The sequence below is a fragment of the Neoarius graeffei genome, chromosome 2 (assembly GCF_027579695.1).
Source record: "Neoarius graeffei isolate fNeoGra1 chromosome 2, fNeoGra1.pri, whole genome shotgun sequence".
Lineage (NCBI taxonomy): Eukaryota > Metazoa > Chordata > Actinopteri > Siluriformes > Ariidae > Neoarius > Neoarius graeffei.
The window spans coordinates 15,666,057-15,693,850 of NC_083570.1; the positions used below are offsets into that span (position 1 = coordinate 15,666,057).

At 42.0% G+C, this 27,794-nt stretch overlaps 1 protein-coding gene across 1 annotated transcript; it reads left to right on the plus strand.

Annotated features, from left to right (window-relative positions):
* The first annotated feature begins 259 nt into the window (after positions 1 to 259).
* LOC132869011 (uncharacterized) lies at positions 260 to 26,763 on the plus strand. The gene is made up of 14 exons (XM_060902379.1): positions 260 to 588; positions 709 to 1,064; positions 11,203 to 11,520; positions 16,130 to 16,195; positions 16,563 to 16,652; positions 21,317 to 21,424; positions 21,521 to 21,588; positions 23,542 to 23,548; positions 24,970 to 25,287; positions 25,396 to 25,704; positions 26,046 to 26,111; positions 26,225 to 26,293; positions 26,520 to 26,609; positions 26,708 to 26,763. Exons 1-14 carry the CDS (start codon positions 260 to 262, stop codon positions 26,761 to 26,763), a joined length of 2,250 nt encoding a protein of 749 aa, XP_060758362.1.
* Positions 26,764 to 27,794: the final 1,031 nt, after the last annotated feature.

The following is a 27,794-nucleotide window of genomic DNA, read 5'->3' on the forward strand; positions in this document are numbered from 1 at the left end:
CGATGAGGACGACGAAGAATTTGAAAATGACAAAAAGAAAAATTAAGAGGTATATGCAGAAATGATTTAGTTTTTGGACGATAAAAGCCTCTCGTTAGTTATGAGAGATGCAATGGATGACAGCAGAAAAGCTCTTCGGATATTGAGAGATTATTACGCAGGAAAAGGGAAACCTAGAGTGATTAGCCTGTACACAGAGTTAACGTCTCTCCAGAAAAGTGCAGATGAAAGTGTTACGGATTATATTATTTGGGCAGAAATGGCAATTACAGCATTTAGGAAAGCTGAAGAAAGACTGAGTGATGGACTTTTGATTGCAATGATTCTGAAAGGTTTGCCAGAGTCATTTAAGGCATTTGTTATCCATGTTACGCAAGGCGACGAGAATTTGACTTTTGCTGAATTTAAGACAAAACTGAGAAGCTTTGAAGAGACTGAGAAATATCATGCCAGCTCGGATGATAACGTGATGAAGGCCAGTGCTACGTCTCGAAGGAGAGAGATCGCTACAGGCCCCGACATTGTCTGTTACAACTGCGGAGTGAAGGGACACAAGGCTCGGGCATGTCCAAGCGAACGACAGAAAAGGCAATGGTGCTCATACTGCAAAAGCTCGACACACACAGATGCACTTTGCTGACGTAAAAGTAAGGACATTGCAAAACACGTAGCTGATGAGGAAGAATGCGAACACGCATATGCATTCAGGGCCAGCCATCTTCAGCCAAGCGGACTGACACACAGAGACCTGATGGTCAATACCCGAGCAACGTCGCACATTATCACAGACATTGGGAAGTTTAAGAAGTTTGATCGCACGTTTCAGCCAGAGAAACACTTCATCGAATTGGCCGACGGCACCAGGGCAAACGGTGTTGCGCTGAAAAGAGGCGACGCGGAGGTGAACCTGATGAGCCGCGAGGGAGAAAGAGTCAAGGCTACACTGAGAGATGCGCTGTTCATCCCGACGTATCCACAGGACATATTCTCGGTGAAAGCAGCGACGACCAACGGAGCTTCAATCAAGTTCGAGCAGGGACATGATGAACTCGTCCATGAGAACGGTACAAGGTTTGAGATAAAAGAATATAATAGACTGTATTACTTGGACACTGTGAATGAAAGTGACAGTAATGATACCAGTGATTTTTGTAATGGTTGTTACGATATTCAAACTTGCCATGAAATACTAGGTCACTGCAATTATGATAATGTTTCCAGGTTGCAGGAAGTAGTAGAGGGAATGCAGGTTAAGGGAAAGTTTGACAAGTCCAAATTGAATTGTGAGATATGCACACAAGGTAAATTTGTGCAGAGCAGAAACAGAGAAGCAGATGCTCGTGCAAAAGCAGCACTTGAACTTGTTCATACTGATTTGGCCGGTCCTATAGACCCAATAGCAAAAGATAGATTTAGGTATACTCTTGCTTTTACAGATGACTACTCGGGTACAGTGTTTGTATATTTCCTGAAAGTTTAGAGTGATACAGTACTGCAAAAGCCACAGAAAGATTTCTTGCTGATGTAACCCCTTATGGGAGAGTGAAGTGCATTAGGTCAGATAATGGCACTGAATTCACAGGACAGGAATTTCAGTCCTTGCTTACCAAGAATAGCATTAGACATGAGTCCTCTGCACCATATTCGCCACATCAAAATGGCACAGCAGAAAGGAATTGGCGTACACTATTTGACATGGCGAGGGGCATGTTGATTGAGAGTAACCTACCAAAAGAGTTGTGGACGTATGCTGTAATGACAACTGCTGTGATATGCAACAGATGCTTTAATAGTAGAACAAAGCAAACGCCCTACTACATGCTTACAGGCAAGAAACCCAACTTGCCTAGGATGAGAGTATTTGGATCTGTGTGCTACGCATACAAGCATGACAAAAAGAAGTTAGACTCAAGATGTGATAAGGGACTTTTCGTAGGTTATGACAAAAATAGCCCGGCATATCTTGTGTACTACCCTGACACAAAGAAAGTTCTGAAACACCGACTGGTGAGGTTTGTCACGAAGAATGTATGTGAGAAAGAAACTCAGACAGACCCAATGATTATTGATGATTTTCTTGAGAAAAGATATGCGTCACCTAGACCAAGCGTAACTGTAAATAACCAGAAGGAAGGGAAGACAAATGAACCACAGGGAACTTCTGATAGCCAGGATATGACTGATACAGCTCAGATTGAGGAAATTGAGCCTCGTTACCCCAAGAGAGATAGGAGAGCCCCACAGTACCTCTCTGAGTATGTCACTAATACAAAGTCTAATGATCAGGCATTAATTAGCATTGACTATTGTTATAGGATGTGTGATGTGCCACAAACATTCAAAGAAGCTATGAGCTCACCTAAGGCAGAGATTTGGGCTAAAGCTATGAAAGAGGAGATGAATTCTCTTCAGGAGAATGATACATTTACACTGACTACCCTACCAGAGGGCAAACATGAAGTGGGGGGTAGATAGGTCTATGCCATCAAAAGTGATGCAGATCAGACAGAAACCTATAAGGCCAGATATGTTGCCAAAGGTTATAGTCAGGTGATTGGAGTCGACTACCAGGAGACTTTCTCTCCAACTGCCAATCTCGCCTCAATACGTGTTCTAATGCAAATCGCAGCACAATATGATCTTGATTTACACCAGCTAGATGTCAAGACGGCATATTTGCATGCACCTATTGATTATGATGTGTATATGGAACAGCCAGAGGGATTTGAGGTGAAATCTGACACAGGTGAAAAGTTAGTCTGTAAACTGAACAAGTCACTTTATGGTCTCAAGCAATCCGGTAGAAACTGGAACAAAATGCTTAGTGATTATTTGACTAAAAATGATTTTGTACAAAACCCTGCAAATCATTGTGTCTATACAAAAGAAATCGGAAATGAGAGAGCAATACTTGTAATTTGGGTTGATGATTTACTTATTGCTGCTAGCAATGATGATTTGTTGAATGATGTGAAGAAGACACTTGCTGTAAAATTTAAGATGAAGGATCTTGGAAAACTGAGACATTTTATTCGGATTGATTTTGAGCAGGATAATGGGAGTGTAAAAATGAGTCAGAAAAAGTACATAACAAAGTACTGGAAAGATTTGGCATGTTAGATTGCAAACTAAGGTCAACCCCATGTGAGCAAAAGATAGAGTTCAACAGTGATGCTGACCCTGTTGATGTTCAGACTTACCGTGAGGTCGTAGGAAGTCTGATTTATGTCATGACATGTACTAGGCCTGACCTAAGCTGGATTGTGAGTAAATTGTCTCAGTATATGTCTGAACCAAATGAACAATATTGGTTAACAGCTAAGCATGTGATGAGGTATCTGAAAGGTACAATTGATCATGAGTTATGCTACAGAAAAAGTGAAACGGATCTGAAACTTGTAGCATACAGCGATTCTGATTGGGCAGCTGATTTGAATGACAGACGAAGCACCACAGGATATTGCTTTAGTCTTACTGAAGAGGGTCCACTGATTTCATGGAAGTCCAAAAAGCAGGCCACAGTTGCTTTATCAACATGTGAAGCTGAATACATGGCGCTAGCCGCAACCACACAGGAGAGTTTGTATCTTATACAACTGATGAATGGGATGGAGAAACACTGTCAGTATGCACCAGTGAAAATCTTTGAGGACAATCAAGGTACAATAGTGTTGTCGAAAGATCCAGTTTGCCGCCAAAGATGTAAGCACATTGATATTAGGTATCATTTTATTCGTTCAGCAGTTACTGATGGGAAAATTCTGATTGAGTACTGTCCTACAGTGGATATGGTGGCAGATGTCATGACTAAGCCCATGACTAAGGCTACATCCACACAACAACGGCAACGAGATTTTTTTTTTAAATATCGCGTCCACATGGGCAACGGATCAGTAAAATATCAGGTTCATATGGCAATGCAACGCTTGCTGAAAACGATGCAATACACATGCCACACCTCTACGTGCGCTGTAAGATGGTCCCATCGGAGACACCAGAACAATAGAAGAAGAAGTAGGACGCATGTGCATGTAACGGGTTTATTTTTTTCCACTTGCCATTGTGTGTAGTGGTGGGGAAATTCTGCGCTGGCCCTTTAAGAGCGCAGGTAGTTATGGGAACGAGGCGCTGGCCTCTTTCAGTTCGTTTTGGAAATGTAAGCGCCAATGCCACTGGACGTTTGCAGCCCATCCTCAGCAGTGTATTTGTGTCTCATTTCTTCAGAATAAAAAGACTGGTGAACAACACAATGCAACGTCTGTTACACGCATAAACCCCTTCTTCTACCCGGTGTGAAGCACTCACAGGAACAAACACACAACAACAAGAAGAAGATGGCTGCGACTACACGAGGAAATTGTGCCTTCTGTGTGTACAAATTAGTTTTATTAGTGTGCATAGTTTTATATAATTTAATTTTCTTATTGTGTGTGAACATTTTGAAAAGCATTTTTATATAATTTATATAACTTTTTATATTGTGTGTGAGGTGGCACGGTGGTGTAGTGGTTAGTGCTGTTACCTCACAGCAAGAAGGTCCGGGTTCGAGCCCCGTGGCCGGCGAGAACCTTTCTGTGCGGAGTTTGCATGCTCTCCCCGTGTCCGCGTGGGTTTCCTCCGGGTGCTCCGGTTTCCCTCACAGTCCAAAGACATGCAGGTTAGGTTAACTGGTGACTCTAAATTGACCGTAGGTGTGAGTGTGAATGGTTGTCTGTGTCTATGTGTCAGCCCTGTGATGACCTGGCGACTTGTCCAGGGTGTACCCCGCCTTTCGTCCTTAGTCAGCTGGGATAGGCTCCAGCTTGTCTGCGACCCTGTAGAAGGATAAAGCGGCTAGAGATAATGAGATGAGATGAGATATTGTGTGTGAACATTTTGAAAAGCAGTCTTATCCAATAAAAAAAAAGAAATTCAATAAATGGTTCAGTTACTTGTTTATTTAAAAGAAAAGCTGTATACAAAAGTGAATGCAGTGCAGTGGTTCATACAAAACAGTCTGTTGAAGGGTCTTCTGACCCTTTTCCCCTCTGCCTCCCTTAGGTAACTGTTGCTTTGTGTGGAAGGCTGTACTTTCTGTTCATCAAAGCAGGTGTAAATTGTCTGTCTGGCAGGTCAGTCAGGTTAATGTGTAAACAATTTCAATTTCTGTTGTTACGAATGATGCACGCGAGAGTGCTGCTTGTTCTAGTCATGTGGTTGTGACGTCATCATAAACAAATCCGTTCTACTCATCCAAACGACTTTGCAATGGCACCGTTGCCAGATTTTTTCACTCTGGAACCCGTTCTCAAAAGATTTCGTTTTGGGGCACCCAAAACGCCGGTGCCGTGTGGACGCCGGGCCGAAACGATAAACAATTTTATCAGATTCACCTGAATCCGTTGCCGTGTGGACAGGGCCTAAGTTTAAGATGGAGAAATTTGTGAAATTTATGTTTGGTGTGTAACAGGTAAACTCCACCCAGATATGAGATAAGAATGTGTCTGTTAGACTGTTACAGTAGTAAGTATGCTGTGTTGTATGAGTTTGATGTTTATGATCTGAATTGTATGAGATCAAGTGGGGGTGTTAATGCATGTGATCTCATACGTCATGAGCACTACATGTCTATTAGTATAAATGTGCCGGTACCAATAAAGAAGTACCTTTTTTCCAGTCTACAAGAAACCGATGTGAGCAGTGTGATTATTTCCTCCGTACAAAATGAGATAATTTATCCCTACATAAGCATACAGAAAATGGCTGCTTCAACACCTAGCGACTTGTCCAGGGTGTACCCCGCCTTTCGCCCTTAGTCAGCTGGGATAGGCTCCAGCTTGCCTGCGACCCTGTAGTAGAGCCCTGCACTCCCGCGGGAGTCCCGCGGGACTCGTGGGACCCGCCGCCGCAAAGCAGTGCGGCACGGGACAAATTTTGAAAGCTCATTGCGGGTGCGGGCGGGACCGGAAGTGCACATATGCGCACGCGGGCGGGAGCGCACATATGTGGCGCGGGTGGGAGCGGGAGCGCACATATGTGGCGCGGGTGGGAGCGGGAGCGCACATATGTGGCGCGGGTGGGAGCGGGAGCGCACATATGTGGCGCGGGTGGGAGCGGGAGCGCACATATGTGGCGCGGGTGGGAGCGGGAGCGCACATATGTGGCGCGGGTGGGAGCGGGAGCGCACATATGTGGCGCGGGTGGGAGCGGGAGCGCACATATGTGGCGCGGGTGGGAGCGGGAGCGCACATATGTGGCGCGGGTGGGAGCGGGAGCGCACATATGTGGCGCGGGTGGGAGCGGGAGCGCACATATGTGGCGCGGGTGGGAGCGGGAGCGCACATATGTGGCGCGGGTGGGAGCGGGAGCGCACATATGTGGCGCGGGTGGGAGCGGGAGTGCACATATGTGGCGCGGGTGGGAGCGGGAGTGCACATATGTGGCGCGGGTGGGAGCGGGAGTGCACATATGTGGCGCGGGTGGGAGCGGGAGTGCACATATGTGGCGCGGGTGGGAGTGGTGATAAGCTGCAGTCCCGCTAACTAAAAACCTGCTTGAAATAAAATTTATAAATTATTAATTTAGGTTTATCATATATAATTTGTGTTGAATATTTTATTTGACATTAATAAAAACATTTTAAGATGCCTAAATTTGCAGAAAAAGTCAGATTGCATGAGACATAACATCTTAAACTTACCATTGATCATTCTAATGACTCACAGTTCACACCCAGCTAGCAAGAGAACCATGAGTGAATTGATTTACTTGTTGCGTTAGTCTACAACTTTAATCAGAGAGACAGGTTACACAGTGACGGTAGGATTGACTCAATGCTATCCCAGAAATCCTTCCTGTAATATGCAAATTTGGCTGTCCAATCAGAGGCGGCCAAATTTGCATATTACAGGAAGGATTTCTGGGATAGCATTGAGTCAAGCCTACCGTCACTGTGTAACATGTCTCTCTGATTAAAGTTGTAGACTAATGCAAGCAGTAAATCAATTCACTTCTTTTACTAGCTCTGCTTTGCAATAATAAAAAAAAAACAACACACACACACACACACACACACACACAACACAACACAACACAACACAACACCCTTGGTATAAAGCAAGCCCATTCACTTTTTTATGCTGATCAGAGAATTACAATGGTTTTTCATGTGATAAAAATATGCAATTTGTGATTAAATATTTTAATCATTTGACAGCACTAATTATTATTATTAGAGATACTATATGCTGAATTCAGAAACAACGTAAACAATAACAAACGTGAGCTGTAGATATTTATGCTCAAATCCACTCAAAGTAGGGGGCGGGGCACCATCACGCTGAGTCAAGACAAGAACTTTACTGAGAAATAACGCGAACGTCTGCATCATGCGGGATTTGCGGGCGGGATTTGCGGGCGGGGCGGGGCGGGGCGGGGGCGGGGCGGGGGCGGGAGCGGGACTGAAAAATCCAACCCGCGCAGACCTCTACCCTGTAGAACAGGATAAAGCGGCTAGAGATAATGAGATTTTATATATATATATATATATATATATATAAACAAAAAAACCCCTAAATTCTTCTTGCTAATTGTGTTTCCCTTAAATACTGCATTAGAGTTTAATTATTTTAAACTTAGATTTACCAACCCATACTTCAACCACAATCACTTCAATTCCTTTATTTATGTTTAGAGCCCTATAATTAAGACCTTGTTGAATAAATGTGGCTACCCTCCCCCTATTCCTGGGTTTCTATCCTTGCGTACTGCTATATATCCATAAATAATAAAATCAAGTGATGGTTTTAACCAGGTTTCTTGAACACAAATAATGTTTGGTTTAACATACTGCTTTTGAGTAAAATGTTAAAATTCTTGTCCATTAGCGATTAAGCTCCTGGCATTCCACTGTAATATGGACAGTACCATCAAACTCCACCACCACATGATTGCTGACTTTCAGACATCCCTGCTATTAATACTGCATTGATTGACTCAAATGATAGTTCCTCTATCTCAAGGTACTTTTCTGCTGCTTTTGTGATGATCTTGATTCTCTCTGTTCTGCTGTCTGTCTGTGCTGAGCAATTAATAACTTCCACTATAAAAGCAACAAATTTCTTCTTCTCTACAATCAAGGTATCTTCAGAGATTTTGCAGTTAAAAGGTTGTGCAACTATTTGAGCTGAAGGTTGAGACACAGAAACTGCTTTAGCATTAGGGCGTTCTTTACTATCTCTAACTTTTTGATTGCATCAGCATAGGTAAGTTTCTCCTTCACCCTTACATTTTGAATCTGCACTGCTCTTTTATGCGCCTCACATCCTTTATAAGCAGGAGTGTGTTCCCCTCCACAGTTACAACACTTTATTTTAGTTCCTTTGGTGCATTTGCCATAATCATGCTCCCCTCTGGACTTAGCACACCAGGCTTTAGCCCTACAGGCTGCAGCAATATGCCCAAACCTTTGGCATTTAAAACACCTTGTTGGTGGAGGAATGTATGGCCGTACTAAGTAACTCATCTCATCTCTAGCTGCTTTATCCTGTTCTACAGGGTCGCAGGCAAGCTGCAGCCTATCCCAGCTGACTAAGGGTGAAAGGCGGGGTACACCCTGGACAAGTCGCCAGGTCATCACAGGGCTGACACATAGACACAGACAACCATTCACACACACATTCACACCACCGGTCAATTTAGAGTCACCAGTTAACCTAACTTGCACGTCTTTGGACTGTGGGGGAAACCGGAGCACCCGGAGGAAACCCACGCGGACACGGGGAGAACCTGCAAACTCCGCACAGAAAGGCCCTCGCTGGCCACGGGGCTCGAACCCAGACCTTCTTGCTGTGAGGCAACAGCGCAAACCACTACACCACCATGCTGCCCCCTGCTAATATCTATTCAGTTAAATATAAGGTTTTCCCCCCTTCATTTCAAACCTTCAAAGCATAAAGTCATGCACTGATCTTTTGACGAAGATGATGATGAATTTCCATTAGCGATGGAAATGTAAAGTGCACACTGAACTACTGAAATCATTTATTTCATTTTTTTACATTAAAAAATCAGATACAAACACGAGAAAACAGTCATGTGACTTTGATAGAACTTCTCATCTCATCTCATTATCTCTAGCTGCTTTATCCTATTCTACAGGGTTGCAGGCAAGCTGGAGCCTATCCCAGCTGACTACGGGCGAAAGGCGGGGGACACCCTGGACAAGTCGCCAGGTCATCACAGGGCTGACACATAGACACAGACAACCATTCACACTCACATTCACACCTACGGTCAATTTAGAGTCACCAGTTAACCTAACCTGCATGTCTTTGGACTGTGGGGGAAACCGGTGTGGGTGCATTTGGGTAATTGAGTGATCAATTTCATTAAATCAGTCTCATATTAAATTTGAAGGTTAATAATTAAATTGAATCAGTCTCATTTGAATCGTTTAAATTGAATCATTTAAATTGAATCATTCAAGTGAATCATTCAAGTGAATCACTTAAATTATTATGATCACTTACCGTATTACATAACTTATATGCACCTTTCTGAATTCTTTGGGAGATTGGGTGACTTCAAGTATATTAAGCTCAACAAATAAATACACACAGTTTCAATAATAAATGAATTTATTATAACAAAGATAAAAATGGATAATAGCAGATGGAATATATACAAACAGTGAGGTGTGTGTGTGTGTGTGTGTCTGTGTGGGTATGAGAGGCCTTGTGTGGGTGTGGCCCACACAAGAGAATTAGCTTTGTGTAGCTAACTCCACGTGTGTTTGTGGGGGAGGAGTTGACCAGGATGTCTTGTATTCTGGTAGTACTGTAGTACTGTTTTAGTCACCAAGTATTTGTCAAAAAGAGATGAAAATTTGAGTACTGAGCCATTAAAAACAACAATAAAAAGTCATGTCCATATTTTGAACACATATTGTTCATGTATGACAATCTACCCTAAAAAGTAGTATACCACTGGAAAGAGCAGGTCATATTTATCATAGGCACACAATATGAAGTTTGTATCTTCAAGCAAAGTAAATTTATTACGGGATCAAATATACCTTGTTTTACTACAGACAGAAATGTAAACTAGAGGCACACTGCTTATAATACAATCACAAAACTATATCAGAGAACTAATATGTATTTTATGTCTAAATATTCAATTTCTTTATTCTGTTATCACCAGGACTAAAATTTACACAGATTACAGTGTCAGCAAAACCAAAACCTTTATGAAATCGTGTCTGCTTGAAGAGTTTGAACAACACGCTGATTTGCTTTTCCACATCAGATGGAAGTTTATGCTGCTTGACAGCTGATGTAAGTGGGGCATCAATGATCTTCAAGATATGTACAAGAGGAACCTGACATATAGGGATAACTGTAAATCTTAGCGGGACCATGAGGATGTGTGAATGTTATCTGTACATCTTGTTCCTCCTGTGATGGTGCATGAACATTGCCGATCCACCAAACGACATATTTCTCAGGAACTGTATCTCTAAGAGAGACTGTTGATTTCACAGCAGTTTGATTCATTACTCATGGACGATCCACACTCAGATCCACAATGAAGCTCAGACCACCTGACATTTGTTTTAAATTTATTATTGATCTGATAGTTTTGTGAATGTATTATAAGAAGTCTGTCTCTGTTGTACATTTCTGGAAGATCTTTGAAAGTATGAAGCAAATCTGTTATGGTCAGGCAGGAACATTTTCTGAAATCTGGTGATTTGAGGTGGATTTTCCCAACACTCAGTCATCACTTTCACTTGAAGAAATATGAGAAACATTTTATTTTTTTCTGCTGTTATTGGCTGCATCACAAGCTTTGAAACAATTTTGCCTGTCTGAGTAGAAACATCATTTGACGAAACCACAGAACTCGAACTGTGTGCTGTGCACTTACCACCATACTGCACAATTATTAAACAGTAGCTGTGCAGGATGCAGTGTGTTGCTCTGTTGGAAGCATTTAAAATAGCCTTTAAAAATAACATACAACTGCACAACTCTTTCACTTTGACTGTCCAGTTGGGGTGTCCAGTGAATATTAGAAAGTTATTACATTTTGTGACTCATGGACTTCAGTGAGTGGTAGATGTTAGTGAGTTGTAGAGTTCCAGGTTGTCTGTAGTTCTGTAGAGTTGCTGCAGATGGTGAACTGCTCATTAACACATCATTAACTGCTGTGTTCCTACAGGCTGCAGTCTGGAAGGAAATGAATACTTAATAGAAATCACTGCATCCACAGGAGACTCAGTACTGCTGCCCTGCTCCTGCACTGACCTCCACACCACACCTGAGACATTCACATGGAAGAAACACATAACAAATGAAAATGATTGGGTAAAGATATCTCCTGAGAGTGAACAGTACAAAGAGAGATTTCAGCTGGTTAATGATCGCTCTTCAGGAAATCTCTCTCTGCTCATATCAAACCTGACTGAAGAGGATGGAGGATGGTACAGGTGTAGTGTTAAAGGGAGTCAATACAGAGACATCAGCCTCACTGTTAAAGGTAAGGCCATCCTTAAAAAAATCTGTTTTCTGTCCACCGGGTGAGCAAAAAAAATTTCAGTAGGGAGGGAGGGATTTTTTTTTAATGGATGGATAAGAAATCACAATGCTGTGTTTGTTTTTTCTTTCAGTACTTTTTTATTACAAAAGCAGACACATTTAATAAAATGACAGTTTAATCAACTGAAACTTGTACAAAAACTTTAAGTTAGCATTTTAAATGCTGACTGCAACATTTGCAACAAAGGCACTTAAAATGTCCAACACACGGACTTTTTGTAGTTCTAAATCGACCGTTAGGCCTAGTTCGGATGAAATTACACTATTAAAATGATGACTGAATGATTTGTTTTTCTGAATCTTTACTATTTTATTGTTTGCTAGAATACCATTTTGCGATTTCACACTTAAGCAAATGTTTGAAAACTCCGGATCTCCTTCCTTCATGGTGGCTGCCATTTTTTTGTGCTGCACGGCGCATGCGCAGAGCTGATTCAGTTCTATATTCTGCGCGGAATGCAGGGCTTTCCACAAGCGCCGGCTGCTGGCCACACAGCCGACTACACAATTAAGTCCAGCCGGCTACTTTAATGACTATTATTTTTGTAGCCCACAGGCTCTAAATATTAATTTTCGATTTTAATAAAATTAAATGTTTATCTAACGGACTGACAATAATGTCAAACTGAACCGCAATCATTTAAGTTGTGATTCGCGCTGTTTGTACCGATAATAACCACAAATTCCCTGCCGACTTCGTTGATCAAGGGAGAGTAACTCATCTGCGGCCCCTACATGCGGTGTATGCACGCGCACTCGGCGGAGGCAGTAGTGTGTCGGGGCCGTCGGAGGCGACATCGGAGGGAACAGAAGCAGAGATAACGCTTATTTTGTCTCCGGTAAACCAGTCTTCTCTCGTTCAATTACGTGCTGGAATCAAAAGACACCGTTGGTTGTAAATGAAACCAAACTGAGTCGTTGGAGTGTATTTTCATACACAAATGGAGAAATGTTCGCTGAGTGTTTGTGTAGCCACCACTGCAGACCGTTGTCGTTGTTAATTCATAGCATGCTCAGTTGCGTGAATGTGTCATGCTCCGAAAATAAGAGATTTACAAGCCAGGAACGCCTCATGATGCAATACGCAAGAAAAGAAAGATGATTTACTGTCACGGAACAGACAAGAGAGGAGATCAAATGCGCTCAAACCACAGTTTATTAATAATAGGGGAAAGGGGAGTTGGAAGAATGTGTGTGAAGTCCGGTGGCAGGAAAACTGAGAGGCAGGGATGGCTGGTGGTGACGTCTGAGGTCTCCCATCCAAGTACTGACCAGGCCCAACCCTGCTTAGCTTCCAAGATGAGACAGGACCAGGAGTAGTCAGAGAGGTGTGGCTGTAGGGCTGAGTGAGCTGGAGATCAGGCAAAGGTACAGGAGGAGCAGGCAAGAGGCAGAGTCAACAGAACAGAAGGCAGATCAGGTTACCGGGGCTGGAGAGCAGACAGAGTCAGACAGAACAGGGGATCTTCAGGAGTCAGAGTAGTAGGAACACAGAGCAGGTTATCAGGCTGAGAGTTGCAGACGATCTGACACTGAGGCTAGGGAGAACTGCAGCTTAAATACACCCAGAGGGAAGCAGGTGATCGGCAACAGCCAATGACAGTCACAAAAAGTTAATAAGAGGAAGAGAGTGCGGGCGTGGCCGGTAATGCTGAGTGGAGATGTTACCTGATGAGAGAAGCCCACAGGTAGGACCATGACAGAACCCCCCCCCAAGGGACGGCTCCAGAAGTCCCTAGCCACAGATCACCAAAGACGGGCGGGAGGAGGGGGAATACCGGTGGAGGGCCAGAACTCCTCAGACCGGTCGGAGTCCAAGGCCTCAGGATCTGATTCAGACTCAGGGACAGTAGCAGTGGGTGCATCGTCATTCCGACAATGCCCCTTTTGTCGACCCCTCCGGTTGGCCGGCTGGTTCGGATGCAGGCGAGGAGGAGGAGGAGAAGGTGCAGCTGGGACCAGCGGGCTCTCGTGCACTGGCTTAATCTTTGAGATGTGGAAGGTGGGGTGCACTCCCATAGACTTGGGCAGTCGGAGCCGGACAGCAGACTGGCCGATTATCCTCTGGATCAGGAATGGTCTGACGAACCGAGGTGCCAGCTTACGAGACTCCACCTGGAGGGGCAGGTCCTTGGCAGACAACCACAACTTCTGGCCCACCCAGTAAGTGGGCACAGGCTTCCTCGGCTGGTTGGATGGCTTATTTTGATTACAGGGGTAAGGTAGGACGGGAGCCGGAGCCTTGGAGGGGGCAGGGCTGGCAGGTGGAGTAAGGGGGGGTAGAGTGGCGGCTCGTAAGCAGGTCCGGTGGCAGTCCTTGTCCCATCCTCTTATCGCTCCAGTGGCCTAGTCGAGGTGAGGACTGTGCTGGCGGAGCCATGGATAGCCCAGGATAAGGGGTTGGCCGGGGGAACGGAGCAGGTGAAACTGGATGGTTTCGTGGTGGTTGCCTGACAGAGTCATCGGGACAGGGGCAGTGAGATACAAACTCAGTCATCCATCATCATACATGGAGATGTTACCTAACGAGAGAAGCCCACAGGTAGGACCATGACAATTTACTGCCATTTTACTTTGTATTTGAGTAAAGTGAATAAATAAATGGTCTGTGGAAAATACATTTAATCCTGGGAACTGCGTGCACAGGAGTTTATTATTAGTGATGCAGTGCTATGCATTGCAAACTATTGACTCCCATATAGGGAGTCAATAGTTTGCAGTGCAAAGCACAGCAAAATCTTGTTCTTCCGTTTTTCATCTTCCATACAAATTTCGATTTCGAATAACCCAATAACCGTACATCGCACACAGACAAACATCAAAACGTGCAGCTCGATCGGACTCGCTATGCTATTACTTTGTTCAGCATTCTACGATTTTTTTCACGACGTATTCGCGAAAAAAATCACACAAAATTTCCCATTCATTTTCTATGGAATTAATTGAAAAAATCGCACATTTTCATGGTTTTTCAAACATCCGCTGCTCTGGCATGCTTTCACCTAGAGACATGATTCAAACTTTAAAACGGAGACAAAATTCTCCTGTGTGGATCTGGCATTCAACTTTTTTTGCTAGGTTCTATACTTTTTGATCAGTCACAGATCAAACACCATGAGCAAATCTGGAGAAATTCAGAGTTTATAATGGGTGTCTATTGCGTTACACACCAGTGGGGCTCAGGAATTTAGAGTGTAGACAACTTGAAAAAAAAGCTCTAACTTTCTCATTTAAACTGTGTTTTCAGCCACAATTTTCACTCTACATACATAATTTTCTCAAAAGTTGTAGTCACACTTGTCTTGATTCACACAATGTGTCTACCTGAGCGATAGGATTTACAGTTTTTGAATGAGAAGCCTGAAAGTAAGGAGAGGACAGGCGCGCTGCCCCATAGACTCCCATTATAAACCTGGCGGCGCTTTGACAGCAAAATCAGAAATGTCACTTGTTTTTAACTCGCTCTACTGTCCACATTTTTTAAACTAGGGACAAAAAAAATTACATCAATGTGTTCATGGGAGCCTTGTAGTGCTCAATGTGAAAGAATTTTGTGAATAGCTCCTTCCGTTTCCATGTAAATCACTGTTGTTCGAGGAGAGGGAACTCTGAGAAAAAGTGCTCTTTGCTTATTCCCTGCACCTGAGCACTGGTACCAAGGCGACGAGCTCCACTCAGGGAGCAGAGAGGGGAGGGGCTCCTCTCTCACTCTCAAATGCCCCCCCCACCCCCGGCTGGCTGCTTATTTGTCATGGCTGGCTAGTATGAGCCTTAGTGGAAAGTGAGCCTTTTTTTTTTGAGCCTTAGTGAGCCTTTTTTGGTTCTTTTTAATTTTTTTATTTCCACTGTGTGTGTGTGTGTGTGTGTGTGTGTGTGTGTGTGTGTGTGTGTAGCTTAATTTGTAATATTATTTATACTACTACCTAGAAAGTGTCAGACACTCAGTGCGTGAAGTAAAATAAAACTGGTTAGAGCCAACTGACGGTTAAAAAAAAAAAACTCCGACGACTGGCAGAGAGAGAGAGCGAGTGTGTAGCTTAATTTGTAATACTTATCCCACTACTACCTTTATTTTTACATGAATTACAGCAATAAAGTGTCAGACACTCAATGCGTGAAGTCAAAAAACTGTTTTTAACCGACGGTTAAAAAAAGAAGAAAAACTCTCCTACAGGCAGAGACACAACACGAGTCGCTTTCTACCAAGCACCACGTCTGAACGAACCCCCATTTACCAGAACTCTATTGGTTATAAGTAAGTACAAACTGAAATAAAAACAAACTTGAAGCTGAAGAAACCCGAAACATTCACGGAAAGAGACAGAGACCTGTTTGCTGTGTGAGTGAGCAGAGCGGTGTGTGTAGGGGAGGGGTGCTGTGACGCTGTGTGAGGATTTTCATTCAGTCCGAGCACAGATATTGACTTGTATTACTCGTATAATACTCGTACTCGGCAAAAGTGCTTTATCCATACCGGATACTCGTTTCAGCTGAGTATCCGGCTCAACTCTATCTCACACTCTTTATTTCTAACTTTTCTCTCCTTGCAGATGCACCAACAAAACCTTCAACATCTGCACCAGTGACCACAACAACTTCACCTCATTCCAAACCAGGTACCACACACCACTGATACACACTGGAATGAAAAGTGTTTATTTGTTTTTTAGTACATCAGCTCAGAGCAAGAATCTCACACTAACATTATCTGGTCTTTCACATCCTGTACAGTACATGTCACAACAGCAGCTACAAAATAAACCCCAGTGATTTAAAGACAAAACCCCTGCACCCGCTGAAACAGGCGCTGATCAATACACTACATTACCTTCTGTTCACTTCAGAAGCACTTACTGATCACCTTCTGTGTGAATTATATAACCCCAAATTAAAAAAAAAATGTTGCAACAGTATGTTGAAATTGAAATTAAATCTGAATACAGTATTAAGGTAATGTTCTGAGTGATATTGATGTCTCTCCAGAGCATCTTCCCTACGTCCCCTTTGCCGTAGTGACTGTGTTCTTTCTGCACATTATCATGGCTGTGGTCTATTACACCACCAGAAAGAAAGGTACAAACACTTTCTGGCTCTTTGTGGAAATGTATCATCCACGTCCCAAAAATGTCAGCTGCATGAACTGAGATTTTCTTGTGTGTTTTACTCTCCAGGTCCTGATACAGTTCATTACAGCAGAGCTGATGGAGATGGAACAGTGAGACTGTAGTTGAGAACTCAATGAGCTGATCCATCAATAAATTAATAAAGAGAGTTGTTCAGAAATAGTCTTGCTTAAAAACACTTCTCTAAATACTGTAGCTTCATTTTTGTTCACAATTTGTTCTTTTCAGCCCTTTTAGACTTTCAGCTTTCAATTTGATGCTGAATAATAATATTATTAACTAAATCACAGAATGTGTTTAGATTTCAACGTGTGTCATTTACAGTTTTATATCAGACACTCACATGCTTTTGAAGCCTGCTTCACTTTCACAATATTTACATCATTAAAAACGAGGCACATTGTATTTTTTTCCTCACATGACATTGTAATGTTCTTGGTCCTGTATTGTAAACGCTATCAGAACTGATGGATTCTGAGTAACGCTGGTGCGTTTTCCTTTTCTATTTTTAAAATTAAATAAAATTTTAAGAGATACACATTTCTGTATTTTAGCTTCATTTTCCACCACATTTGCCTGAATAAATAAATTTGTGTCACATAGATGATTGTAAACAACTTTCCTACCATTGATCAGTTTCATCAATGGAGTCCATCTTTCTCTGCACAGACACCCTCAGACACAATCCTGTCTCTAAATCACCTGTTACTTGATGGAACTGGAGGAAGAATTCATTATCACTTTGTTTTGCTCTCTTTCATCACTTTCACATTTTTTTTTTTTGCTCGGCATATATCCTTGACTTGTAAGTGACATCAAAGCAAAATAGAAACCCGGATGTCAGTCATGTTGGTGTATATACAAATGCAGGGTCAAGCGGTATTCCATAAAAAACATAATCACGCGTGCACAATTCTCTCTGTTTTTCCACTCCTTTAAGCGTTCTTTTAGCTATGCCATATCTTTGTGCTGTATTTTACGGTTGTGGTCACAACAGTACTCATGACCATGGCATGTTCCAATTTTTTAGAATTCCGTCCATGATTCGGAAAGAGGGCGAGGAAATGCTTAGGCTTAGTACGGAGAGGAGACGAGGGGATCAGGACACTTCATTGGCGGCATGTAGTGGTTAGCACGGTCACCTCAGGGCAAGAAGGTTCTGAGTTCGAACCCAGTGGCTGGCGAGGGCCTTTCTGTGTGGAGTTTGCATGTTCTCCCCGTGTCTGTGTGGGTTTCCTCCAGGTGCTCCGGTTTCACCCACAGTCCAAAGACATGCAGTTAGGTTGATGTGGGGCAGCCTTGGGCTGAGGTGCCCTTAAGCAAGGTACCTAACCCCTGACTGCTCCCCGGGTGCTCTGGTGTGGCTACCCACTGCTCTGGGTGTGTGTGTTCACTACTTCAGATGGGTTAAATCTGGAGTATGAATTTCACTGTGCTTGAAGTGTGCATGTGACAAATAAAGGTTTCTTTTTCGTCCAATAGTTAAGACATTCAGTCCAAAGCCTTTTTAATCCGCATTATCAATTATTTAATATTTCAGATATTCTGGGGTTTGCAAATAAAAGGCCCGTGAGAGCGCTGCTCCGCACCTAAAGATTTAACATGATCCAGCCGGCTTTAAAAATTAATAATTCAGCCAATGGAGCTCATAGCAAAGCCAAATTTTACAGGCACCTCCCTCTAAGCCTTCCCTTTCAAAAGAGTATGGTCTTAGGCTGGTAGGACCATGCCTTGGCCCAGTGTACACGAACAAATCCCCTGCAAGAGCACTGCTCTGCGCCTGAAGATCTAATATGATCCAGCTGGAAACATAGACATGCAAGCGAGCAGCCTGCAATGACAAGGGAGTTAACTCATCCCAGGGTCAGCAAGTGGCGCGCGCCGACATGGTTACCCCCCTTAGTATGCTCTTTAGTGTTGAAGCGCACATACTATGGTACTCATTTGCTTTATCAAAATGTGTTTTGCTTTGGTCAAATTCCATTGAGAATTCCTCCTTTTTTTGAATAAACAAATACCTGAAATATAAAATAATTGATAGTGTGTATGAAAAAGGCTTTGGACGAAATGACCTGTATTCATACTCGATGGTTGGTAGAAGCATCTTATCTTCAGAAAAGTCTGACTTTTTTAAATAATATGGGTTAAAACCACACATATCTATCTTCTCTTTGTATCGAATATTCGCTTGATCGTTCAAATCATGGTAATACTGAGAAAATTCAGCATTGTTTACAGACACGCTTTCAGTGACTGCCATCCTAGTTGCTTTGTATATCCACCATCAGGGCTGATGCTCATGACCGAGCACGTTTTGATCACGTGGTTGCAAGTCATCTACTCCTTAGTCCTTGTTACATGAGTTTACTACCTTGTCTCCCTATGGTTTGATGAAATAAAGTGAATAAACAAACCATTTACAGTTTATCAATGATATGAGTAGAGACCTTGTGGTGCCCTGTGGAGGGTGCTTTGGGAGTATGGGGTTTGGGGCCCACTGCTGCGGGCCATTTGGACCCTGTATGACTGGAGCAGGAATTTGGTTCACATTGGCAGCAGTAAGTTGGACTCGTTCCCAGTGCATGTGCGACTCCACCAGGGCTGCCCTTTGTCACCGGTTCTGTTTATAACTTTTATGGACAGAATTTCTAGGCGCAGCCAAGGGGCGGAGGGTGTCCGGTTTGGTGGCATCAGGATCGCGTCTCTGTTTTTTGCGGATGATGTGGTCCTGTTGGCTTCATCAATCTGTGACCGACAGCATGCGCTGAGATGGTTTGCAGCTGAGTGTGAAGCAGCTTGGATGAGGATCAACACCTCCAAGTCCATGGCCAAGTTTCTGTTCTGTGTTCTGCCCCTCATGTGTTTGTGTTGATGATTATGGATTATCTGAGTTTGAGTTCTGACCCGTTTTCACTTCTCACTGTGATTCCTGGATTGTCATTAATAAAGAACACACTGAGTTTACACACTTGTGTTCTGTCTTCACTCGCTGCATCTCACACTCTTTATGTCTAACTTTTTAAACCTTTCTCTCCTTGCAGACGCACCGACAAAACCTTCAACATCCATACCAGTGACCAGAACAACTTCACCTCATTCCAGACTGATCAATCCACTACATAAACTTCTGTTCATTTCAGATGAAGTTTCATGATGGTCTCCTCAGTGGTGCCTCCAGAAAATTGTTCCAGGGGTGGCCAGTGGGGGCCACAGCAAATCTTAGGGTGGCATACCAAACAAAAATCCATAATCTAATTTAATACTCTACTGTGCAGTATATAGTATAGTATGTGTTATATATTAAAAAAAAGAAAAAATCTTTCTTTTAACTTAAGCTTAATGTGTTGATCTGGTGTGGTTACATCTTACAATGTTTTTTTTTTCTTTTCATTTTTATGATTAGGCTACAGCTATGCATAGAAGTTAAGATTTTAATTGATGCCATTACATTACTGATGTTAGCGTATCTGAAATATCCATTTCAGTAGCAAGGATACCTATTTTATCTGTAACTTTACCTGCTGGCCCAGGAACCGTTGCTGACATGGCATCACTCTTCTATCCCTGGACACCTCTTCCAGTTCATTGCCTAGCTCTACCTCAGTCAGGTTATCATCTGGTTCCTCCTCATTCTCCCCTGGCTGTATCTCCCCTGTACTGGCATTTTTCTTTTCGAAAAAATTTGAAATACCCATACATTTTCGTTTCATCCTCTGCAAAGTGACACACCATATTCAGGATTAGTTGTTAGCTATGCTAACTTTCCCGCTTAGCAATGCTAGCGTGAATTCAGCAATAATAAATTATTAATAAAATATTAATAATAAAAACGTAATGAGTCAGTTGAGTTTTAAGAATGAAGTGTATGTCCTTTGGGAATTCACGATTGTGTGATATACGTACCCGCTATAGGTTTTCTTTTCGGAAATGCAAATGTTGTGCAAGCACTGTGCTGCGGTCTTCCATGCGTCATTCAAATCTGATTCATGCTGCCTCTGGTCAGCAAAGCAATCACCAACCAGCAACGTCAGGGAGGGAGGGGAGGGAGGATGTCAGCAAGAGCAGCGCCGCTGTATCTTGCTACAAAATCGTTTTCACATTACGAACTGTTGTGAATTTTAAAAAATCTAGCATACATTATATATTTACACTTAGTATGCATAATAAAAATTCTCTTAGGGGTGGCCTATGTGGTGGCCAAGAATGATTTTCGGGTGGCCGCAGCCACCACTGGCCACCCCATGGTGGCGCCCCTGCGTCTCCTGTTCTCCTAACATCTCCAGGAACAGAATTATCTCTTAAAACTACTCTTTATAAAAGACACAACTTTTTAAAAGCTCTAAAAATGATCCAGATGGTTTGTTAGTAAAGCAAGTAAAGCTTAAAATTAGTCTTTGGTTATCTGAAGCGTCCACCAGATTACAGCTTGTCAATGAGCTGTTACTATAAATACAATAATGTATTAGAACGAGCGCATTAATATAAACCTGTGACATTCAGTTGCACTACTGTCAGAGCTCGAAACTGATTCAGCACTGTTGATTAATCTGACCAATCAGAATGGAGAACTCAAACCTCCATGTGTCCTTTTCACTTGTGTTCTGTTCCACACAGAGACTCCCACAGACCTGAATCCTCGCAACATCATCATCATCTGTACGGCTGTTGGGGTTCTGCTGCTGCTGCTGCCACTCGGAGGAGTCATGTACTGGAAACACAGAGGTACACACACACACACACACACACACACACACACACACACACACACACACACACAGAGATTTCTCCAGTCTCACTCTGTCTGGTTTCATTCTGTAGCACAGAGACGAGGACAGACCGAGATAGGTGATGGACAAACAGGACAAAGGACACAGCAGAAGAAGCAGGTGAATACACACATCCATGTTCCAATAACAGGATCATCACATCTGGTGTATGTGTGTGAGAGAGAGAGAGAGAGAGAGAGAGTCTAATGTAACTTCTTTTTCTACAGAATGATTTGGATGTTCTGTACACAGCTATAAATCCACAAACTAAACGCAAGAAAGCAGAAGAAAAGGTGTGTATCATTCTGGATTTGTGTAGCTTGTGTGTGTGTGTGTGTGTGTGTGTGTGTGTGTGTGTGTGTGTAAAAATGTTTATGTTGTATTTCTGCAGGATGATGTGACGTACTCGACTATAGTCCACAGCAGCACTGTGAGAGCAGCACACACTCAAGAGGCATCAGGAGATACGACAGTATATGCCAGCATCGAAACTAACTAACACACACACACACACTTGTGCTATATTTATGAGGATTTTGCATTGCATTATTCCAAAGTGTCTACCATTTGAAAAAAAAAATCAATCTTTTTTGCATCCTAATCAAAATTTACTATCTCTAAAGAACAATGTGACTTTATGTTTATATATTCAGCTTTTTTTTTTTTGGCGTAGTTATATTTTGCATCATCTTTTGATCTTTAAAACAGTGATTTGATCCAGAGATACAACTTCATGCTCTCTGCTGAAACTGTGTATATATCATGGGTTATCTTTGAGGAAAACATTTAAAGCTGAAGAAACTCTTTCTCGGCTGGGGCTGAGGTGATTTCCGGGCCGTAAAAAAAGAGAAACCTAAAAATGAAACTGTGCAGATCCGACTGCAAGGCAGAATTGTGAATTAGAGTTGGTATAATATATTTGAAGTTATATAATTTTTTTGAAGGTCTGTATAAACCTGTAAAAATGAGAAAGCTTACAGCTGTGGATAAAGTCGTGTTCATTGTTTTTTCCTGCAACAATTTTTGTGCATGTTTATTTCTATTTCATAAATAAATAATCAAAGCTGAAAAGCTCACTGTGGACTGTCTTCTTATTCTGCATTTTTATCCATAACACAGAGTTCGACAGAAAAATGACCATTTACATGAGTTGAATCATTCACTGCAAGTAGCAAGAAAATCTTTATTATTGTTGAAATATTATTAATTATGAATGAACATTTCCACTCACAAAATATCCGTGGTCCAAGTTATTTGCTCTTTCTTGATTAAGATTTGGATTCATCCCATTTATTTGACAAAATGAAAGCAGGAAATAACTGCAAGAACTCAGTCAGCAATATAAAAACTTTGATGGTTAATGGTGGGTTTTGATTTCCATCACTGTAAAATACATCAAACTGTTTGACCCCACTTTGGGAGGCAGTGCTCTAGAACATTATCATGTGATCAGTAAGTGCCTGCAGTCATCATCTAGATCATTGTAGGCACTGCCGGATGTACGGTATGTGCAGGGGAGAGCAAACTTGAAACAAAGCCAAATCACAAAACAAGAAGCTTGGGCAAAGGGCAGGCAAGGGCCGGTCGATCAGCAAACAGGGCAATATAGAAACGACAAGTAACGTAAATGAAGAGAGATAGCAAGGGTCAAAAATACTAGAGTCAGGTAGAAATAGAAAGGCTTGGTATGGACTAGAAAACACAGAACAATTGAAGTTATGTGAGAGAGATGCTTAAGTAGTGTGGTTGATTTCAATAAGCCAGTGACAGGGGACGCTGTGCTTTTTGGGAGTTGTAGTTCTGAGTGGCCATGTTTGTAGTTTGGCTAGTGTTGTCATTCTCAATATCTTTACTGACAACATAGATACCATGTGACTGTGTGATGCAGTGTGTGTTGAAACACATATAAATTGGAAATAGCAAAGGAAGTTGAAACAATTCACTTGAAAATCAGTCAAAACGATTGCTACATTACATGTGGGCTGTGTGTGTGTGGGGGGGGGGCCATGGAAGAGAGTGGGTAAGGCTGCATTTAAAATGATTGTGTCTTTGTGTCTGTGGTCATTACTGCAGTGTGGACGTTAGTGAGCTGTTTACATGAGAGCTTAATAATGCAGGTGTGTTTTTATCTTCTTCTTCTCCATGTCACTGCAGGTGAGTCTCCGGTTGTCTCACTCTATTTAATAATATCTATTCGGTTAAATATAAGGTTTTCCCCCTTCATTTCAAACCTTCAAAGCATAAAGTCATGCACTAGTCTTATGACGAAAATAATTAAGATTTTCCATTAGCTATGGAAATGTAAAGTGCACACTGAACTACTGAAATCATTTATTTCATTTTTTTTACATAAAAAATCAGATACAAACATGAAAAAACAGTCATGTGACTTTCATAAAACTTACTTCCGTTACTGAGAGAAGATATTTGTGGATTTTCACATTCATTAAAAAATAACTTTCTACCAGAGTTTTATTAATCCCCGTCTCTATCCTGGGTTCATGTAGAACGCTGACTCTCCTTCATCATGCTTGGGGTTCTGGTTGTTTCTGCCTTGTCCCCCTACAGTTTCCTCTTGCACTCTCATTGGCTGTTACTCATCGAGGTTCTCACAGCATCATACATGTGGTCATAGAGGCTTGAAACACTGCGGTGTGTCCACTGTTCACAGAATGGGAGGATGATGTCAGTAAACTGTTTATCCGAGTGCTGTGATCACACCGTCACTTCCTCCACCGGCAGTTGCCTCAAGATGAAAACAGAAGAGCCATGTTGCAGCTTTTAGAGCTTTATCTTAGATCTGTATTTTATTGCTGCTGAAAGTTAAATTCCTTGTAAATGTCAAATCTGGCTCTTGTTAAATTACAGTTAATTTCCTGCTGAACCTCCATATGCTTTGTTTTCAGTTAAAAGCACATGTGAGCGTTGTGTAGTTTGTGTTGTGTGGATTAACATTTGACCATCGGTTCGAAAAATGATAAGAGCCTTTTACAGTATATTCAAACTGACACTCAATAATCATTTTCACTTGTAGAAATGTGAGAAGCATGTGCTTTTTTCTGCGGTTATTACCTACATCACAAGCCTTGAACCATTTTTTGCCTGTTTCAGTAGAAACATCATTAGAGGAAACCACAGGGCTCTAACTGTGTGCTGAGCACTTACTGCCATATTGCACAATTATTAAATGGTAGTTGTGCAGGATGCAGTGTTTAAAAATAACGTTCAGTTGCACAACTCTTTTTCTTTGACTCGCCAGTTATGGATATGAGAGAATTATCAATTTGTGTCCAGTGGATGTTAGTGAGTTTTGCACATGACAGAGTTTTTCAACATTACTGCGCTGTGAACATTAATGAGTTGTGGAAATGAGGGAATTTGGACATCAATGGCTTCTGGACATTAGTGAGTTGTAGAGTTCCAGGTTGTCTGTAGTTCTGTAGAGTTGCTGCAGATGGTGAACTGCTCATTAACACATCATTACCTGCTGTGTTCCTACAGGCTGCAGGCTGGAAGGAAATAAATACTTAAGAGAAATCGCTGCATACACAGGAGGCTCAGTACTGCTGCCCTGCTCCTGCACTGACCTCCAAACCACACCTGAGACATTCAAATGGGAGAAATACATAACAAATGAAAAGAAATGGGTAAAGATATCTCCTGAGAGTGAGCAGGACAAAGAGAGATTTCAGCTGGTTAATGATCGCTCTTCAGGAAATCTCTCTCTGCTCATATCAAACCTGACTGTAGAGGATGGAGGAGTTTACAGGTGTAGTGTTAAAGGGAGTCAAGACAGAGACCTCAGACTCACTGTTAAAGGTAAAGGACTCATTTTTATTCACAATGCTACTTCAGTGACAATCTCATGACAGATTAATCTGATGTTGTAACAGCGATGCAATATGTTGATGTTTGTTCATTCTCCAGGTTGCACACTGAATCAACCAACAGTGACTGTGACTGGATACGTGGGACAGTCTGTCCTTCTGCCCTGCTCCTGCTCTGAACTACAAGCCAAACCACACGCTTTCACATGGACATTTTTAAATGGTTCTGATCACAAAGAAATCTTCCCAAAGGACCAGACAAATCTCTACACAGACAGAGTTCAGCTCTTTAATGATCATCTTCCAGGAAATCTCTCTCTGCTCATATCACACCTGACTGTAGAGGATGGAGGTTGGTACAGGTGTGAGATCAGGAACAGAATTTCAGATGTCCATCTCACAATAAGAGGTAAAATGACCTTCTGTATATAAACCATGTGTGAAGCTGACTACAGTATGTAGCTAAATAAAATAAATATAAAGAAAAAGAGGAAAAGTGCAACATAAAATCAGAAATAAAATGTAATAATCAGATGTGAAACGTTTCTGTTCTGTGTTCTGCCCCTTGTCTGTGTTTGTGTTGATGATGATGGATTATCTAAGTTTGAGTTCTGACCCGCTTTCACTTCTCACTATGATTCCTGGATTGTCTTTAATAAAGAACACGCGGAGTTTACACACTTGTGTTCTGCCTTCACTCGCTGCATCTTACACTCATTTCTAACTTATTAAACCTTTCTCTCCTTGCAGACGCACCAACAAAAGCTTCAACATCCTCACCAGTGACCAGAACAACTTCACCTCATTCCAAACCAGGTACCACACACCACTGATACACACTGGAATGAAAAGGGTTTGTTAGTGTGTTAGGACATCAGCTCACAGCAAGAATCTCACACTAACTTTATCTGGTCTTTCACTTCCTGTAGGTGTCACAACGGCAGATACAAAATCAACCACAGTGATTAAAGACAAAACCCCTGCACCCTCCGAAACAGGTACTGATCAATACACTCCATTAACTTCTGTTCATTTCAGATGCATGTACTGTGTTCTCCTCACCTGCTAACATGTTCAGGAAAAGAACAGTCTCATGATAATCTTCTGGGTGACTTACATAGCCCCAAATTAAAAAAAAAAATGTTGGGACAGGATGTTGAAATTGAAATTAAATCTGAATACAGTGTTAAGGTAATGTTCTGACAGATATTGATGTCTCTCCAGAGCATCTTCCCTACGTCCCCTTCGCCATAGTGACTGTGCTCTTTCTGCACATTATCGTGGCTGTGGTCTATTACACCACCAGAAAGAAAGGTACAAACACTTTCTGGCTCTTTGTGGAAATTTATCATCCACATCCCCAAAATTTCAGCTGCATGAACTGAGCTTTTCTTGTGTATTTTACTCTCCAGGTCCTGATACAGTTCATTCCAGCAGAGCTGATGGAGATGGAGCAGTGAGTCTGTAGTTGAGAACTCAATGAGCTGATCCATCAATAAATTAATAAAGAGAGTTGTTCAGAAATAGTCTTGCTTAAAAACACTTCTCTAAATACTGTCGCTTCATTTTCATTCACAATTTGTTCTTTTCAGCCCTTTTAGACTTTCAGCTTTCCATTTGATGCTGAATAATATTTTAACTAAATCACAGAATGTGTGTTTAGATTTAAAAGTGTATCATTTACTGTTTTATATCAGACACTCACATGCTTTTGAAGCCTGCTTCACTTTCACAATATTTACATCATTAAAAACGAGGCACATTGTATTTTTTCCCTCACATGATATTGTAATGTTCTTGGTCCTGTATTGTAAATGCTATCAGAACTGATGTATTCTGAGTAACGCTGGTGCACTTTCCTTTTCTATTTTAAAAATTAAATAAAATTTTAAGAGATACACATTTCTGTCTTTATCATTATTTTGCACCACATTTGCCTAAATAAACAAATCTGTGTCACAGTGATGATTGGAAATAACTTTCCAACCATTGATCAGCTTCATCAGTGGATTCCATCTTCGTCTGCAAAGCCGGATGTCCTGTCCACCTCCCAAAACCTTCCTCCTCCTCCCTCAGACGCAATCCTGTCCTTATATCACCTGTTACCTGATGGAACTGGAGGAAGAATTTATCATCTCTTTATTTTGCTCTCTTTCATCACTTTCACATTCTTTTTTGCTCGGCATATATTCCATTAAAAAAAGATTCCTGCACTTGATCATTATCAGGTGATCAGCTGTACAGAAAAATGGCGGCGCGCATGAGTGCAGCGGCTCTTCGCTCTCCTAGTTGGTACTTGTTTGTGTGTTTTTGGCTGTTGTTACTGATCGACCTATATCAGTCAACACAGCACTATAGTCAGCAGGAATTGATAGACTTCGGAGTTGCCCATAGTAGGGCAATAACGACGTCATTCCAGCGGACTCACAGTATCCCTACCACTATCGCTAGAGCTCCGGGCACCCCGTGGATTACCATCCCGGAAAAGCGACGCAGCTG